The following is an 18,757-nucleotide window of genomic DNA, read 5'->3' on the forward strand; positions in this document are numbered from 1 at the left end:
TAGTTTGAACTACAAGTATTATTTTGATAAAAAAAATTCCAATAAAACTAAAAAAAAAAAAATTAGGATTCAAATACACGTGTCTCACATTCAATAAGGAAAAAAAAAAAAGATGTATCGTTTCTACTCACATTCGCTTTTTTATTAAATAACTTATCACCTAAAACTATAAGCTTCAAAAATTATTCATTTTAAATTTCATTGTTTTAAAAGATATTAGGTCACCAATTTGAACTAGGCATTATTTAGGTGTACATACGTCGAAATCAAAATTATGTTTTTTGAGGATTGGAGATCAAATTGGAACTCTTGGTCTTGGTACCGTCCATTCTTGTTTGATTCAAAGTCTTGACATACCCTTAACATTTGAGTACGTGAGGTATTCTTAACTTATTCTGAGTTAGTTTTCAAAAAAAAAAAAAAAAAAAAAAAAAAAAACTTATTCTGAGTTCGGCTCTATTCTTTTCAACACATTTACAATTTTAACTTTAAATTATTTTTATTAAAATAGTTTATTTTTCCCTTTTCACGAAGCAAATTACCAATAAGTAAGTTGTCAATAGGTACTAACTTTAATATGTCAAAAATAAAAAAAAAATAAAAAAAAAAGAGGTAAAATACATTGTCCGTAGATAAATACACATATTCCTGCTGCCCCCAGTGGCTCCAAGTAGTCGAGTACTAACCCATGAAGCATTTTAAGCAGTAATGATAATAACCATTCAACTCTCACTTCTTTCTACCACAAGGGAATCAAGCACCTGAAGACTGAATTTGTTGAGCATGGGACGTGGAACTGCTACATGTAATTTCACACCATTTATTGTACTACGTAAAACCAACTTAAATCCATACCAAATGGTACAGAACTACAGAATAGTGAAAACCAGGGTTTTCCATTGCAGGAGCTGCAGCTAGTACATTTCCTGATAGCCATCGAACCTGAGCACGGATTGCAAGAATCATATCCGTTGTTACCAACTTGCTACCCTACTCACATAGTCACATATAGCAAACTCTATGTTTCTGATGGTTTTTTTTTTCTTCTTTTCGCAATGCAGCTCAGGCCTGTAAACCATTCACTGAGTCACTTAAGAAATTCAGTATAGCTAAGCTAACAAATAACAGATTTTTTTTAAGGTTAATTCTCAATAAGAAAAGAGAACAAAACACTTCACAAGAAAATTATTGATACATATCACATCTTATGTCGATATATAGCATAGCTTGCATTCCTAACATCTTCACAGTCCAGTCCACACTTTATCTGATACCATGACTTAGGTCCCTAAGCAACATAAGAGCAATCAAAATCCCTCTATTTCAGATTAAGCATGAATTGGGTAACTTCACCTGAGTTTCCGAGGAAAGACTAATCATGGCTGCCAAAATCTTTGTTCCAAAAGAGGTGAGACACCACAAGTGGCACCAGCTGCAGATTCTGTCTCATAGAAATTTGAAGGGAGGGGAGAAGCAAAGGGATGAAAGATTGAAATCATGCTAAAAAAATTTCAGATTTATTTGTTTGATTCATGCCCGTACAAATTCCAGTACAATTGTTTCGAATTGAACTGCTTATCAAAGAGATCCACTATAAAGTGGTGCAACAATCAAGATTGTTTCAGAGAAAAGTAAACAATTGTTATAAAATTATGGAAACAAAATTTTGTGTAACTTGCTTCAAACATTACACATAAGCTACTTATAAGAAAACTAGTGTATCTCAAGGAGCTCTATCGAAGGGTCGTGTATCATTGTAACAAGTCTGCCATACAGCTTCCATTGCATCCTTGGCAGCTGTTTCAGAGCAGTGAGGATTGGCCATCACTGATTTCATTACTCTTCTCTTCACACAATCTTGTTCATGACCTCGGAGCTTCATATAGCCACGCAATAGCTCTCGTTTGAAGTGGCAATCACCACTCAAATGGCCAGCGCGAATCTCACTACAAGCATGATGAGCACAATTAGCCCAATTTAAGTTTTTCGCTGTACAATCATCATAAGCATGAATGAGCTCATGAATCAGAACTTGGTTGACCTCATCTTGCATGTTCATATAATTGCTACATACCATTATCCCTCCACCACGAACATAACCACCACTAATTTTCCGCTTACAATCAACAGCTTTTATGAAGTTATCTCCAATGCTACACCCTGATTTTCCCAAATTCTCCATCAGAAATCTCACCATGGGAGTTCACAAGCTTCTCTGGATCATCTTTTGACACTCTTCCACAGATACACCATCACCATACACCATTGATGGAAAGCTTTCTGTCCCCCCTTTGGTATCAGGCCGCTTCACCTTCCATTTAGGCTTCCACCCACTGCGATTTTAAAACTTTAATAAATAAGGCATGAAATCTCTATATATTCCCAGACAAATTGTGCTAATACTAATAAAAAAAAAAAAAAAAAGCCTTTACTTTTGGTACTACACTACTGCTGACTTGTCATGTAAGAAGCAAGTGAGTTTGATAACTTGTTAGCAATTACTAGCAAAACATCCAAGAAACAGACAGATAAGTAATAACCCATCAAGTCCTATCAAAAATGGGGATGACAAAAATAAACAATCCCTAATTTAAAATTTTGGCCTTCAATTCAAGATTGTAAACATAGTTACATATAGAGAGAAACATGTTTTGCAACATAGCAAGAGACGAGGAAAATTATTGTTTACAGGCATTACAGCTATATACATACAGTAGTCCAGAGACATCAAATCAATTAAATGGATTAGCACATCATCAAAGCAATTTTTTTTTATTCTTTTAACAAACAAGACAGAAATCTAGCTTTGGTATGATTTAGATTTATTCCCTCCATAGCAAAGGATCAAAATCATATCTTATGACCAAGACAAAATAGTATCGATCACCAAGCGAATATGAAGTAGATACTAAATTGTGTTTCAATTTTGATGAAAGCAAAGCAATCAGACTCAGCAGCTATACTCCCAACATCCAACCTCTTAGAGTCCTAGCTTAGTTGAAAATCAAGGGGTTAAATCCTGGCCTTGTAAAACTCCAAATCAAACTGAATTTGTCGCTGCACCACACGTCCACACCTAAGGCAACAAATTGACCTTCCCAAATTTGATTAACAAAGCTAAAGCCATTTATCCCCCCGAGTAAAATTTAGCATCCGTAGCATAGACTTGCCTCGCCCAAACCCCATCAACCAAGGGCCTCCACACTTCCTTATCAGGCCATCCCTGAGCCAGGACAGGAGGAAGAAATGCCATATAATTTGACTACAGAACACAAGCTAAGATAAGAACGCAAGCAAAAGCGCAATTGTCATGGCTCACACTCAACAAATTCATTCTCATAAACAAGTCAAATGCAATAACATCATACGCATTATAGAACACCCAATAATTACAACATTCCAAGTCTTAACATTTCTCAGAGGCATTTCATCAAGCAGTGGCAGGTATAATCAACCTGACCCAGCTTAGTAAATGCTGGTAACAATGTGGTCAAAGAGTAATTATGAGGAATATCCAATTCAGCAAATACAATTTTAACTGAACCCAAATCTTAAATTTTGGCATAAAGCAAAAATCTAGAGTTATACCAAATCTGGAGTTGGGTATGTTGGCAGAGGCAGTGAAAGCAGGAAGAAAATCTCCTATTTCATAGTTCAGTCTTAACATTTAAGGGTTTTGCAACATATTAGCAACCAAATTTGACTCAATTACCAAGTCAAATTCTTCTTTGAGCAGTAATTAAATTATAACTAAAACATGGTTCAATAATCGATCCACCTTAGAAGAACCCTAGATTGAATTAAATTAATGATTAATATTATATTGTGAAACTGATGTTCATTGATTAAGAGAAAACATCTTACCTAAGGTTCAATGGAGGAGAGAAAGCTCACAATTCGCTTCCACGGAAAATTCAGAGTAGTCGCCTCAATGGAGGAATGAGAACAGGAGGCGGGAGGAGCCAAGAAGGTGAAAAACTCAATATGTGTTGTAATTTTCCTAAGGGAGCTTAAATTATTAAATCGGAATAAGCTACATCAAGGACACGAGGCGGGATTACATTATTCCACACTCTTTGACCGACTTCCCAAGGTTGAAAGTGAGCCAATTCATGTGCTACCCTATTTCCCTCACGTTTCACAAACGACCACTTGACGTTAACAAAGGAAGTACATAAAGCTAAAATATCCTCAATCACAAGATGAAAAGAACTAGAACCTACTGCTTTATCCTTTAGAGCTTGAATGACATTGAGACAATCCCCTTCAACCACTACATTACCCACTCCCTGCTAAATTGCAAGCTTCATTCCCCAAGCAATAGCATTTGCTTCTGCTATTCTTGTATCCCACTTAGCAGGTGATTGAAGCACGCCACACCCTCGCACAGCACCACTGCTATCACGCAGCACAGCCCCGAGCCCAGACCCAAGCTCCCCAACAACACCCGCATCAACATTAAGCTTGAACCAGCCCTCCTCGGGTGGAGACCAGACTGCAGGTAAAGAGTTTGCAGCCCCTCCCTTGCCTGCTACTGCTCTGAGCCCTTCTTCACGAACCTCCCCACACACCCGCATCGCATAACCCACAATCTCTGAAGGCACAGGCTGCACACCTTCAATTACTAGGGAGTTACGGGCACTCCAGATTACCAGCTAAGAGTAACAATATTCGCTATCTCAACATCATCAAATTCAATAAAACAACTTTCCCACTAGTCTGACAAAGTATGAGCACTTAGCTCCGCTACAAAAGCATACTCACTGCAGCTCCACACACTTTTAGCTAAACAACAATCCTTCAAGGCATGAATGGTGGTCTCTTCATATCTTCCACAAACAGAACACAGAGGGTCATAGGACGAAATTCGGTGACTAATTTCACTTCGAGTTGGGATTTCATTCTGACACACACGCCAAGCAAAGACCTTGATCCTGGGCAACACTTGAAGTTTCCAGATTTTCTTCCAAATGGCTCTGCTAGTAGAAGAAGCAGCCTCTTCACTACACCACTCATCCTCAAAAATAGCACGATACGCTGAATTCACCGAATAATCTCCACTCTTCTCAAGATCCCAGCAGAGGGAATCACTAGGCAGCCGTCCACTCATAGGAATACCAAGTATTCTTTCTTGTTCAAAGGGGGGAAACAATTGAGAGACCAAATCCACATTCCAGCAGCAGTTAACCTAATCAATTAAATCAGCCACCATCATCAGAGTTTGCTGAACCACGAGGTGAAATGACCTTTTGAGACTGAATATTTGGCAACCACGCATCCGACCAAATTCTGATTTGTTGACCATCTCCCACCCTCCATCGTAGACCCCTTCGAACCACCCACTGTGCCTCACATATACCTCTCCAAGTATAACTTGGATTAGTACCCAAGCTAGCATCCAAGAAAGTCGAACTAGGGAAGTAACGATTTTCAAGAACTTTTCCTAACAGACTATCCGGTTTCATTAATAATCTCCAAGCTTGTTTACCAAGAAGTGCCCAATTAAACATTTTGAAATCACAAAATCTCAAACCACCATCACTCTTCAATTTGCATAATTTCTTCCAAGCTAACTAGTGAATTTTCCTCTCTTCATGATTTTGGCCCCACCAAAATTGAGCTACAAGAGATCGCAATTCATCACAAAACGAGGATGGAAATTTAAATACACTCATCGCATAAGTAGGAAGAGATTAGGCCACTGCCTTTCTATGTTGCACCGATACGGACACGGACTCGGACACGGGTACGATACGGACACGAGAAAACGACAATCCTAAAATAGGGGACACGAGTACGACAAATAACAAGACATATAATATATCAAAAAAACGAGAATTTGACAATTTATTCAACAAAACACTATATAATTAACCTCAAAACAAGCAATTTTGTTTAAAACAAATAAATAAATAAAGTGTTACGAGCATAGTCGTATACACATCTAGAAACCAAATAAATGTCTTAATAATAGTTTTTCAAACCATAAATAAAATAAACATAAGTACTAATGCAATTTCAGCAAGACAACAATACAATTTCAGCAAAACAACAATACAATTTCAGTTCTTCACTTCTTCATGCTCATATCAAATGCATTAAAGTTTAATAACACAAGTCCAGCAACTAGCCAACTATACAGTATACATTAAAGTATCAAAAATCAAATTTTCAATTCTTCATTCCCAAATCCCAACAGCTCATATCAAATTAAATTAAACAAGTCTAGCAACTATACATTAAACTATTAAAGTTATGTTTTACATTCAAAAACAAGTCCAGCAACAAATTAAAGTAATTGAATTTCAGAAAGTTAATTGAATTAAAAAAAAAAAAAAAAAACGAAGTAAAGAACCATACGGCCATACCTAGTGGGTGGTGGTGACGACGGACAAAGGGTGACGATGAGACTGGTGGGTGGTGGCTGAAGACGAACGTCGGTCACAAGCGACGGCGAAGGCAGCAGGCGAGCGACAAGCCGACGACGAAGAATTCGACAACTTGAACAAGATCTGAAGCCCGAAACAAGATCCTACACAAAAATTAAAGATAAAAAAAATGTCTTACACTCAAACATCTATGCTTAAACATAAATCACCAAACACCAAAGCAATGGAGGGGAGGAGGTCGGAGGTTAGGAGGACTTACCGGAATTTGTGGTGGTTCTGGTCGCGGCGACGGAGGTTCGGAGGTCGGAGGTGGCGTCGTTGGTGGCTACGAAGAACTACTACAGATAGGGTTTCACGGGTTTTATTAAAAAAAAAATTAAAAAAAAAAAAACAACACTAACCACCGGCGGCGTCAGGGGCTGCAGAACCTTGCTTTGGTGGCAGCGGTTGTCGGTGGTAGCTGCGGAAACGGCGGTGGTGAGGGTTAGAGATCCGGAAAAAAAAAATAAAAAAAAAAACATCATAAAACCAACTCCACTTACCAAACGGCGGTCAAGGCGGTGCGTGGAACCCGGTGGTGGCAGCGGATCTGAGACAGCTCTTCCTCTTTCTTCCTCTTCCTCTTTCTGGTTCTTTTTTTCTCTCTCCTCTGTTGCTTTTGCTGAAATTTCGTGAATAACAAGGCTGAGCATCCTATATTATGTTGTATTATAACCTGTTCCGACGGAATTAGTAATTAAATGCTTAATTTTCCGACGGATTATTCCGTCAGAAGAATTTAATTATGACGGAATTAAATTTCGTTGCAATAATTTCGAGGGATTTTCCGTCGTAAAGTATCTTTTCTGACGGAATTTTTAGACAGATCCTAATTCCGTCGGAAAATTCAAATTTTCCGTCGGAATTTAGGTCCGTCGGAACGATTCCGTCGGAAAATGGCCTATTTCTAGTAGTAAAGTTTACTTTGACTTCACCTCTTACTCTAAAGTGTCTTAATGTGTGAGTGGTGTGTAACCTTAAGGGACAATCCGACAATTACAATTGTGCACCCCGATTGTGCTGGAATTCGTTTTTAAAGGCAATGATTTATTATGCCACACCAAATTTCTACTATTATATTGATCTTGTTTACTTTCGTTGACTTTTTGTATTAGACTCCATTTTTACAACATACCTAAGTTTAAATATATTTGTCATAAAAACACTAGCATTAATTCACTTGCTTGTAAATCTTCCAATCAAGCCAGTCTTTTGAATGTCTAGTAAACTCCTTACATTTTCAAGAACCAGGAGCCTCACCTAACTATTGCTTTGAGAAAGCATATCATGACCAAAGTTTGAAAAAAGAGCTGAGTGTTCATTGACGACAATGCATATGTCAACAAACCCTCTCAATGGCCTCAAATTGGTCCATGCATATGACCAAACCTTGCAACAACTTCTTCAAATGTTGGTTGAAATACACAGACAATTGTTGAGACTAAAATTCAGAGCTTAATCAAATCAAAGTCAATTATATCGTTTTTAATTTACCTTTTGCACTTTCTATTTAAAATTACTCACTTAACTCTACATACATATACCATAAACAAACTTTAAAAAATTATCCATTAAATTATACAATCCTTCCAATAAATCTCTTATCCTTTTAATTTGTTGGTGTTCACTAGTTATCATTACAATAAAAATCAAGTAATAATTTTTTAATTAGGTCCCTCCCACATTTTAAAATCATACTCTCCACTATCAAGTACAACAATAACATATTGTTATAAATGCCAGTTTCAATTTCTTACATTCTATTTGCTTTAAGCAAACCAAAACTACTACCTATAACTACATTTACACAACAATCCATAGTTGATACTAACAAAATATATTAAGATCTAAATTTAATCTTTCAAATTGAAATTTAAGAATCTAGTATGACGGGAACCATAACTTCAACCAATTAGAAGCAGGTAAGTGCATGTCTATGTTTGGCCCACATAAACTATCTATGTGTAGCTTTTTTGATACAAATGACCAAAACCTAGCAAACAACATAGCAAATACAAAGATAATCGTTATGACTGAAATTTAGGTTTAATCAAACTAAAATCAAAACTCGTTTTTCATTACCTCTTACAATTTCCATTGAAAAACACCCATTATACCTCTACATTGACTACATACACTATAGACTTCACCAAATTACCCTTATTATCCCATATTTCATCAAATCATCCATTTATAGTACATCATCCTTCCAATAAAGCCCCGTTCACTTCACCTTATTTTTGCTGAACTGAAATTATTTTTGTTGAACTGAAATTATTTTTACTCAACTGAAATTAATTTTACTGAACTGATATTATTTTTGCTGAATTGAAATTATTTAACTGATTTTCTATTATATTTCTTCTTTGAGTTTACTGATTTTTACTGAACTGAAATTATTTTTACTAAATATTATTATTTTTTTTAAGCTGAAAAATGAACATGCCTTACTCTTTAGCTTTTCATTTGTAGGTGTTAACTACCTGTCATTACAATAAAAATCAAGTAATAATTCCTTAATAGGGCCCTCCTCTCACATTTCAAAATCATAGTCTCCACTATCACCCCTTTTCTCTCCCTCTCCCTTTCCCTTTCCCTTCCCCTTTCCATTCCTCTCTTTCAGACACATCCTTCTCTCTATTTGTTTCATTTTTTTGGCCGGCAATTACACTTTCATCAACAATTCACAATTATGAGCTTCCAAGATATCAGGAATGGCGTAGGCCGCCCAACTTCTTCGTCGCGTTCTTCCACACAATCACCATCTCAAGCCGTTGCGGCCGGTATTTTTCAGATCAACACCGCCGTATCCTCCTTTCGCCGCCTTGTCGACGCCACCGGAACATCTAAAGATACTCCTGATCATCGCCAGAAATTGTTCGTTTTCTTCCCCAATTTTCGAATTTTGAGCCCTGATGAATTATTGTTTTTCATGAATTGTGATCATTTTTTTTCTTCTAATTATGGATGATTTTAGGCATAATACAAGGCAGCGTATATTGCAGTTGGTTAAGGATACTTCTGCTAAGCTTAAAGCTCTCAGTGATTCCGACCACTCTGCTAATGTCACGGTAATCTCTCTTTTTTCTTCATGTATGTCATTTTGTTTGAAATAATTGACGATTTTTAGTGTTTTAATTGAATTGTATTTATCCTAATTGAGTAGATTTCTACGATTTATGATGCTCGATTTTTCATATTAATTCATTGGTATGCAAATTAATTCCAATTCTTAGAATTATTTTTACATGAATTTTGAATTAATTTGCAGTTTTAAATCCTGCATTACCATTATTTCCTCTTTAAATTTGTTCTTAAAATGCATTCTATGAAGAATTTTTTTATTAATTTACTATATGTAGTGCTCCATCCGTTTCATAATGATATTATGTAAATCGATATAAGTTTTTACCCATCTTTGATTGCAAATATCTTAAGTATCACATTAGCAAAAATTATAAAAGTTAGATATTAATAATGTACTTATCAAGACGAATCAAACTAGATTTCACATGATTATATTTGTTCTTATCGATTGAGAGAAATTAAGAACATTCTCTCTTATTTTTAAAAAGTCAAAGATTCCAAACAAGAACATCATTGTGGAACGGAGGGAATAATTATTTTAGCTAATTAAATAAATGGAGCAGCCGAAAAGGTGTCAGGGATAATTCGTACAAATATAAAGTTTTTGGTACATGAGATATTGATATGTGATCCAAGGTTTAACAATGTATAGAAGTAAAAATGTGGGTTTTGTTTTTGACAATGGAAGGGAATTGACTAATTGGGTAAGTCGTTGATTTCTTGACTTTGTAGTTGATTATGTAATTCGATGAAATGAGAAATTTTTGTGCAACTTTTGTGTGTTGGATCTTGAAATGAAAGGTTTACACTAAGGGGGCGTTTGGTATCAAATTAGTAAAGGTAACGGATTGGAAACAAATTAGGGGGGAAGGCCGGAAGGGTAATATATAGTGTTACCCTTACTAATTGTTTGGTATCACTAAGGAAACGTAATCAATTAAAATCAATCTATTTCCTCTTGTTTGGCATAAATAACTGGGAAAGAAATAATTTTCCTTTCATTTTTTTTTGTTGTTTTTGCTACATATTATGCAATGTAGAGCAACACTAATTACCATAAAATGTCATATGCTAGATAAAGGCAAATTGGCTAGTGACATAAATCATAGATTACGAAATCATTGAAATTGTTGCTTTTTGGGGAAAAAACATTCAAAATTCATTGAAACATAACTTCAACAACTTAGAACAAAACTTTCTACATCTTCTTAAGAAGATCAATCGCATCATCTTCTTCATCACTCTCGATATTTAATGGTTGCTTATCAATCTCTTGGTCCATATCTTCTATAGCATCAACGAACGACTCACTTTCATCTCCGGTAGCTTTGTCTTTTGCATATAATTCCGCTAGAGTATCATAGTGAATGAATGAAACTCCAAACAACCCCTTAGCTTTTCTTATGAGTCTGCCAGATAAGAGCAAATGCAACAATATAATGAGACAGTCTAAAGTGACTAATTCTTAAAAAAAAAATCTGATATAGCAATAGTGGTTAGTCTGGTAGAAAATGCAAATTAAAATATTAGCAACTAACAGCAAGAATGTCACATCAAAAACATCATTAATCACACATTTTTCATCATTAGCAGCAAGCCATATAAATGTCCCTCCTGAATCAGAAATTAAACAACAAGAACAGCAAACAACAGTCGGCATATCAAAGAGGAAAATTCAGCATATATTATAAGACTAAAAAGCAGCATATGTTATAAGATTAAAATGCCTCTTTTCTTGCTAACTTTCTGTCCAAACTACACCCAGTCTCCACTAAATCAATACAATTATAGAAAGAAGAAAATTGGAGAGTTCAGAAATGGTCTTATTGTATGTGATAGTGCTTGCAAATATCCTTTACTTATTTTCAAATTGAACTGCACAAAGTATCACCAAATGAAATACTCTATTTCTACATTTTCAAGTAACATAATTTTACTAGACCAATACTCCTACATTTAGCTGCATTAACCATAGTAAAACAATTCGAATATGAGTTGATCGCATTATCATTTATGGTTCATTACCAACATTTCACTCAAACGTTGAGTTGCGTTGGGTTATAAAGCAGAAATGGGTTAATTTCCTTAACACCAAATCATCAATTCATCACATAAATTCTCACTCAACCTACAAACACCCTTTTATCTGACTAATTGAAGACATGATCAGAAGCAAGCAAGCGGAAGGGCCAAGCTGAAAAGTAAGAGCATGAAAAATTAACACAGAAGCAAGCTATAGACGATCAACCTTAAGGGCAATATGAAAAGCCATGATGTACTGCAAAAGACTCCTCTTCATAACCCCATCATTCTTATCATCCACATAAGCCATGATGTCTTGCTGTACACATCGATATTCTTACTACTTACTAGTTTCTTATAAACTTTGTCTTCTTCTAGCTTTATATATGATTATTCTTTTCTCCCTATGTTTAATTTATTTCCAATATCCAAACTGCTTGGCTTCTAGCTGATGTGGTGTTGATAATAAGCAAAAATTTGACCACATACCCTGTGTCCTTGTGAACATATCCTTAGTTGTTTTAGCCTTATCTTCCCTATGGAACACAAAAGTCTGAGGCATAGTAGAAACCTTGAAAAAACCGTCCAAAAAAATGTGCACTAGTATCAATATACACTAGTATCATAAACAGCATATGTGATTAGCAATAAGGAATTTGCATTGTTCTTAAGCTGCTTATTCATCTAATTAAACAAATTTTCTTCAACATAAAAAAGCAAGCAAATTATCTCTAAAAAAACCTTAAAAAACACAAAATAACAAGCAAAATAACCAACCGAAATCAAAATTCTGAATAAGCAACTTCCTAATGCACTTAAAATCCAGAAAAATCCCCAACTATACAATCAACCCACCAAAAATAAACCAAAATCATGGGAAAAATTGGCGAAATAACACAAAATAACCAGCAAATTACAGGACACCCATTGGTTAAACCCTAATTCATCTAACCACAACAATTACAGGAAATAATAGCAATATATACTAATTAATTCAGCAGAAAATCAGCGATATTTGAGAAATATAAACCCTAAGAAAGAGAAAAGAAAATTTCAATCGAACAAGCAAGTAAAGAATTCAAACCAAAAAGCGACGAAATTGATATCGTATTAACCCTAGAAATTGAACAAGAGAAATGACAAGTAATTATGAAATCAAAAATAGGCAAATTAAATAGCAATCCATGTATTTCAAGATAAAAAATAAAATACAAACGATTAAAATCGAAATTATACAAATTCAACACAAATTTCAACACAAAATTCAAATCTAGGGTTTCCTTAACAAAAAATTGATAGATAACAAACCTGTTTGTTGAGATTGTTGATTTCAGGAAATTTGAGGTAGGAAAAATTGATCAAATTGAGCGAAATCTGGATATTCGATCGATCAAATTTGAGAGTTTTTTGTAGAATTATGGAATGAGAAGAAAGAGAAGAGGGTAGAATTGTTTTTTTTTTGGGTTAGAGGAAAGTAGCGTGATTTGTTTCCCTAGTTTTTACACCGGAAACAAAGTGATGGAATGGGTTACCACCAAGAAACGGATTGTGTTACTTTAGTGATTAAACAAACAGATTCAAAACGGAAACGGTAATCTGATTCCGTTTCCTTCCTTATGAAAAACCCATACCGAACACCCCCTAAGAGAGGACTTAAAACTATTTGTATCTCATAATAGATTTCTGGCTGAAAGATATTGATATATTAACAGGACATTTCTTTTGATTACGGATTGTGGTAAGGTATCTAAGGTTTGTATTCTTGTGAACATTGTGATTTGGGTTTGTTGACATGATGATGAGGCGAATTCTCGGAATTGTGCCTTAATCATTTGGGACTTTCATTTATTTATCAGCCACGTGTTAGCTTTCTTGCCTCTAATAATATGGAAAATATAGAACTCTTTCATGGAACCTTTTGCATTGCTACGTGCACTGCTATTTCTATACTTCATATCTGTGCATTTTGTTCATGTATAAAAGGAAAATAAGTTTTATTTTCCCCTATCTACTGTTATGGCTAAACTTGTATGGAGATGTTGTGTAATTTGTTTTTAAGAAAGTTCACATGTAAAGTAGTTTGAGAATCATGATTGTGTTATCTTTTCCAGCAAAGCAAAAAAATTGAAGATGCTAAGCTTGCTAGAGATTTTCAAGCTACTTTACAAGAATTTCAGAATGTTCAGCAGCTTGCTTCTGAGCGTGAATCATCCTACATGCCATCTGGGGCTCCAACTTCTGTTGTAACAGAGTATGCAATAAGCAATTTCTTAGTCTGTCATATCTTTTTTGAACAACAATTTCAAAATAATCTTTGCATGCTGAAAGTGGCGTTTTCCTTGGTTATTAACAGCTCAATTGGTGAAGAAGCAAAACAGGATCTTGAGAACCAACCTTTCTTGTTGGATCAAAAACGGTTAGACTTAACTTGATCTATTGCCTGTAATGCAGGCAATATTTTGTTCACTTTAGTTATAAAAAGGCTCTTTTCTTGTTAACTTATTTGAACAACTACTTAGAAAAGTAAGCTCTTCTCATCAAATTAAAATAAGCCATGGAGTAATATAAATTAATAAAAAGTTAAAGCTGAAAATGAGTCAAACTTTTAGAAATGGAATGAGTATATGATACTTGCAGTGACTAGGAAAGTAGCAATAGTGTAGAATCATATGTGCAGGCAACAATTGGTACTTTGGGATAATGAAGTTTTATTTGATGAAGCTGTTATAGAGGAGAGAGAACAGGGAATTTATTTTTTGGAATAAGATATTAAAAGTATATGGCAATAAGGACACGAAAATAAGAAAATTTGGTCCGATTGCGTCTAAATACTTCTGATGTGTATTATTTTAACAATAATAAAGTAATTAAAATAAGGTAAGGAAAACAAAGCATGTGCCTGTGATTTGTCAAGGAATGGATTGTTAAAATAAATTTGTTGAGTTTATTCCAACAAAATTTACTACTTGAAACTGTTAGATATTAGAACACTTTGCTTACAGATTTCTCTTGAATAAAATATTTTCCTTCAGTTCCTTTTATTGTCCTTTCTGTCATTTAGTACTTTTGTAAAGTTTGAAGTTCAATAAGATGTGTATGACGCTATGCATCCTTATGTTTTAAACTTGCAGCAACAATGCATTTTCTCATTCGTGTATGTGTAAATAGATCCTTTATACTTCATATGTTTCTAAATATTTGACTCTCTTATATTGTAGTTTCTACGAATGTTTGGGAAAATTGTGAGTTTGAAAAAGGATTTTAAAATGAGGCTGCCAGTTAATCTCCGTGATAAACAAAGGAGTAAAACCGCTACTTGAGGTAGCGGTTTTGATCAAAACCGCTATTTGAGGTAGCGGTTTTAAGACAAAACCGCTATCTCAAGTAGCGGTTTCAAGGCAAAACCGCTACCTCAAGTAGCGGTTTTACCCATTTTCATCACAAAAATTACACTTTTGTCCCCGTGTTAAACAAAATTTGTTTATCACGGAGATAAACTTGTATTTCCTCTTTTAAAATTAAGTGAGATTGAGTAAAAAGGTGGGTGAGTGTAAGAAAAAAAAGATAAGTAAGGGGGAGGAGTGAGTGGAAAGGTATAAAAATAGTGGGGTAAAGAGGTATTATGGGTGAGTCAAACTTTTGGAAGTACTTCAAAGCTGAAAGTGAGTCAAAACTTTTAAAAACGGAAGGAGTATATGATACTTGCAGTGACTAGGAATAACGTAGAATCATATGTGCAGGCAAGAATTGGTACTTTTGGATAATGAAGTTGTATTTAATGAAGCAATCATTGAGGAGAGGGAACAAGGAATTAAGGAGATACAAAGCCAAATTGGTCAAGTTAATGAAATCTTCTTGGACCTTGCTGTTCTAGTACACGAGCAGGGTGTAGTAATTGGTAAGATCCCATATTTCACACAGATATGCAAACTCGCATAGTCACATCTGGTTGTATATTCTTGCATTTGTATTTGCTTCAGTTTGTAAGTTTTACTGCTTTTGTAATTGCAGATGATATCCATTCTAATATTGAGGCTTCTGCTGCTGTGACAAACCAAGCGAAACAGCAATTATCTAAGGCTTCTAAAAGTGAAAGAACAGGTTCAACTTGGGTAAGTTTCAGAAGTATTTTACTGAAAGTTCATATCTAAATTTAAACATTTTTATTATGTGCCCCCTTCCCATGTGACAAGTCACTTCTATCATTATTCATTAGAGGCCAAAACAAATGGTAGGAAAATTTATTTAATTAATTGACTCCGTCTTGCATGGTGAGATAGGACATTGCTGAACTTAACTATGTTGAAGTCAGAGTATCATTAAGAAAGTGAAATGATGAACCTTGGACAACTGGACAATATACTTCAAAATATCAACTTTTGTACAATTTAATCAGCTTACTAAATCCAAGTCTATAAAATTTTCTGTTGACTAGGCATCATATAAAGAAGTAGTGTAGAGGAATTTTTCTAAGGATGGAATTTCTCTTCCTGAGATTGTAAAATCAAGTACAAAACAAGAAAAAGGATTGGAATTAAGGAACATAATAGAAACTAGAAAGGAAGAGATAAAAACCTCTTCATTCTTATTTTGTTTGGTTAAGGCAAGGGAAAGAATGAAAGTTGGTTTTGGGTCTTTGATACAGGGGAATACTAAACCCTCTTCCACAATCATACTCTCTCTTCCTTCTTTGTTATGCTCCACCTTCCTCATCTCCCATTGTACAAGCACCACGTTTAGCTTCACACTTCTTCACCTCTCACCACTGTATTTTGCTCTCCTGGTGATGTCTCATTTTGCCTCTCTCTGTTACCTCCGTGGCCTAAACCTTCACCGTTGGTGGAAAAGAGATGATCTAACTACCAAAAGCCAAGAACTTGATCAACTTTTTTGGGAAAAGTTTGTACTCAATTTTTGAGGACTATTTGTACTTCTCAAAGATTTGATTCTATAACTTTTTAGCTGAGTTATGTGCCCTTTCTTCTCTCTATCTCAGTCTCTCTCGTCTTTGTCCTGGTGTATATGGTTGACATGGTTAGATGTTATAGCAATGTTTTGGCTGGGAAGGGAAGCAATTATGTTGTGGTTGTTAGCTTATGGGGATGTGTTGGTGCCCTTGGTGGGCAATGGAAGTAGCAATGGTGGTGGAGCTGATGAAGAAAAACTTTGCCTCACGCGCTGTTAGGTACAAGGTGTTAGGATTTATACAATTTTGTGGTTTAAGCTAAGCCATATCAGCGCAGCTCAGGCGCTACAGTGTTGTCACGAATCTTTTTACCGTTAGGTGTGCCTCATTTCAACAAGGCACAGGGAACATCGAATAGCCTTGGTTGCACCTTAAGGTTTTTTTCTCTTTGGGTGAAATGGTGGAGGCTATAGAAAGGGAATGGATGGTGGCCATGGTTTGGTGCTTAAGTTGTTGAGTTTTGGGTTGTGTTACTTAGATTCTTCATTGTTCCTCAAGTGTCCGTGTTTGGTCTTTGACACTCCAACACGGGCATGGACACTTCAACACTTCATTTTGGACCATAATCATAGAAACAAAATAACCGAATCAAACATTATATGAGTCCGAGGTACATAGGTTGTGGGAATGGTTGTGTTAGAGGTGGAAACTGGTGTAGGATGGAAGCCCATATTGGGGAGTCAAAAGTTTTAGAAAAATGAAAATATAAAAGACCTGATTTTAGGGGATCTAACTGTCAAAGGAAAATGAGGGAGACTATTCAGTGTAGATGAATCTTTCAGTGAAACTTGAAAGTTAAAAGATGGTTTTCCAATTGATGTATGGCGAAGTATTAGTACATGTTGAAAAGCTAATTTGTAGCATATGTGAGTACAATGGAAAGTCTGCTTATGTTGGCAACTAATGGTAGAAGAGAATTCATTGAATCAATTTATATAAAGATCTGTTACTCCTTTGGTTTATACTCTTAATATTTTTTATGTAGCTGTAGTGTTTGCAGTGGCCTATTTATGTCCTTTCCTATGATTATACATTATTCCTATTTGTAATTGTTTTATTGTTTATTGTGGCACTCGACAGTGTTGGTGGTTGCTGGCTTTGTTTGTATTGGCGATTATTATCTTTGTGCTGATCTTAATCCTATAGACTGCAACTGAAGCTATAAAGTTGATGGGTTTGCGGGAGAGTGAATTCTACATTTTGGACCGGCCGATATTCTTTTCTTCTTATTTCTGCGGCTGTAGGAGCATTTTTTTGTAAAATTTTATGTATGCATGTATTTTTGCGGTGGTGTTTTCTGAAGGTTTGTCCATGTATTCCTATATATGTATGTTATTTATTGTTTCCCAAGGTTTTCCGTTTGTATATTCATTGTAATTTTTGCTCCTTTTCAATCGACATTAGACTGGTACAACATAAAAAGAAAAAAGAAAGAAAAAAAAAAAAAAAAAAAAGAAGAAGAAGTTGATGTTTTACGAGTGTATGGCTTGCTGTCTCTTATTGTTGGAGAAATTTGTTTCCAGAGTATATCCTGGCAAAATTCTTATGATCATTGTTTTGTTATGATTTTATAACATATACTCACACCACACTAATTATTGCCTTGACCTAATATTTTTTTTCATAGTGTGTTACAATGTGAACACAAAGTATTGGGTGAGATAAGCTTCACCCAAACATTGGTGAGATTATTATAACCACCCATTACAATTACAGCTGTTTAACAAACTCCTCCACTAACAGATTTTCTAACGACCCTTCCCACTAAAACAGACTTCTAATGTTAACAAACTAACTCTCAATTAGAGCTTCCCATATCAGTTTTTCATTTAAAAGTATTTGTTTTCCATGATACAAAGGTAAAAATTTAGGAAAATTCTCTTCGATAACACTTAATTTTTCATTTTTGTCAATGGTAAATTGGGAAAAAAGTTATTATCATTGGTAACATTATACTTTTTGTTACCAAATATAATGACTATTTTTAATAAAAAAATGTTTAACCGTGGCTAATTATATATTTTATTAATAATAAAATAATTTTAGAAATAATTTTTTTTTTAAAAAAAAATCAACCCTTGCACACCCACCCAGCCACCAGCTGACCACCTCTCCCCCTGCCAAAGGCGCCAAGCTACCCACCCCGCCAGCCAATCCCTCCCTCCCCTGCCGGTGACTTCAAAAAATTGGAAGAAGAAAACTCTACACCACCATCACCAATCAGTCAATCACCATCACTGTTAGTTTTACATTC

At 35.1% G+C, this 18,757-nt stretch overlaps 1 protein-coding gene and 1 pseudogene across 1 annotated transcript; one reads left to right on the forward strand and one right to left on the reverse strand.

The window, feature by feature from the left end:
• Positions 1-1,599: 1,599 nt before the first annotated feature.
• LOC110687048 lies at positions 1,600-7,088 on the reverse strand (annotated as a pseudogene).
• Positions 7,089-8,937: 1,849 nt separating this feature from the next.
• On the forward strand, positions 8,938-18,098 carry LOC110687049 (syntaxin-22-like). The gene is made up of 7 exons (XM_021863678.1): positions 8,938-9,305; positions 9,406-9,499; positions 13,649-13,788; positions 13,891-13,953; positions 15,278-15,435; positions 15,549-15,649; positions 17,584-18,098. Exons 1-7 carry the CDS (start codon positions 9,121-9,123, stop codon positions 17,647-17,649), a joined length of 807 nt encoding a protein of 268 aa, XP_021719370.1. The 5' UTR covers positions 8,938-9,120; the 3' UTR covers positions 17,650-18,098.
• The last annotated feature ends 659 nt before the right edge of the window (positions 18,099-18,757 follow it).

This window comes from Chenopodium quinoa, unplaced genomic scaffold (genome assembly GCF_001683475.1).
Source record: "Chenopodium quinoa cultivar QQ74 unplaced genomic scaffold, ASM168347v1, whole genome shotgun sequence".
Taxonomy (NCBI): domain Eukaryota; kingdom Viridiplantae; phylum Streptophyta; class Magnoliopsida; order Caryophyllales; family Amaranthaceae; genus Chenopodium; species Chenopodium quinoa.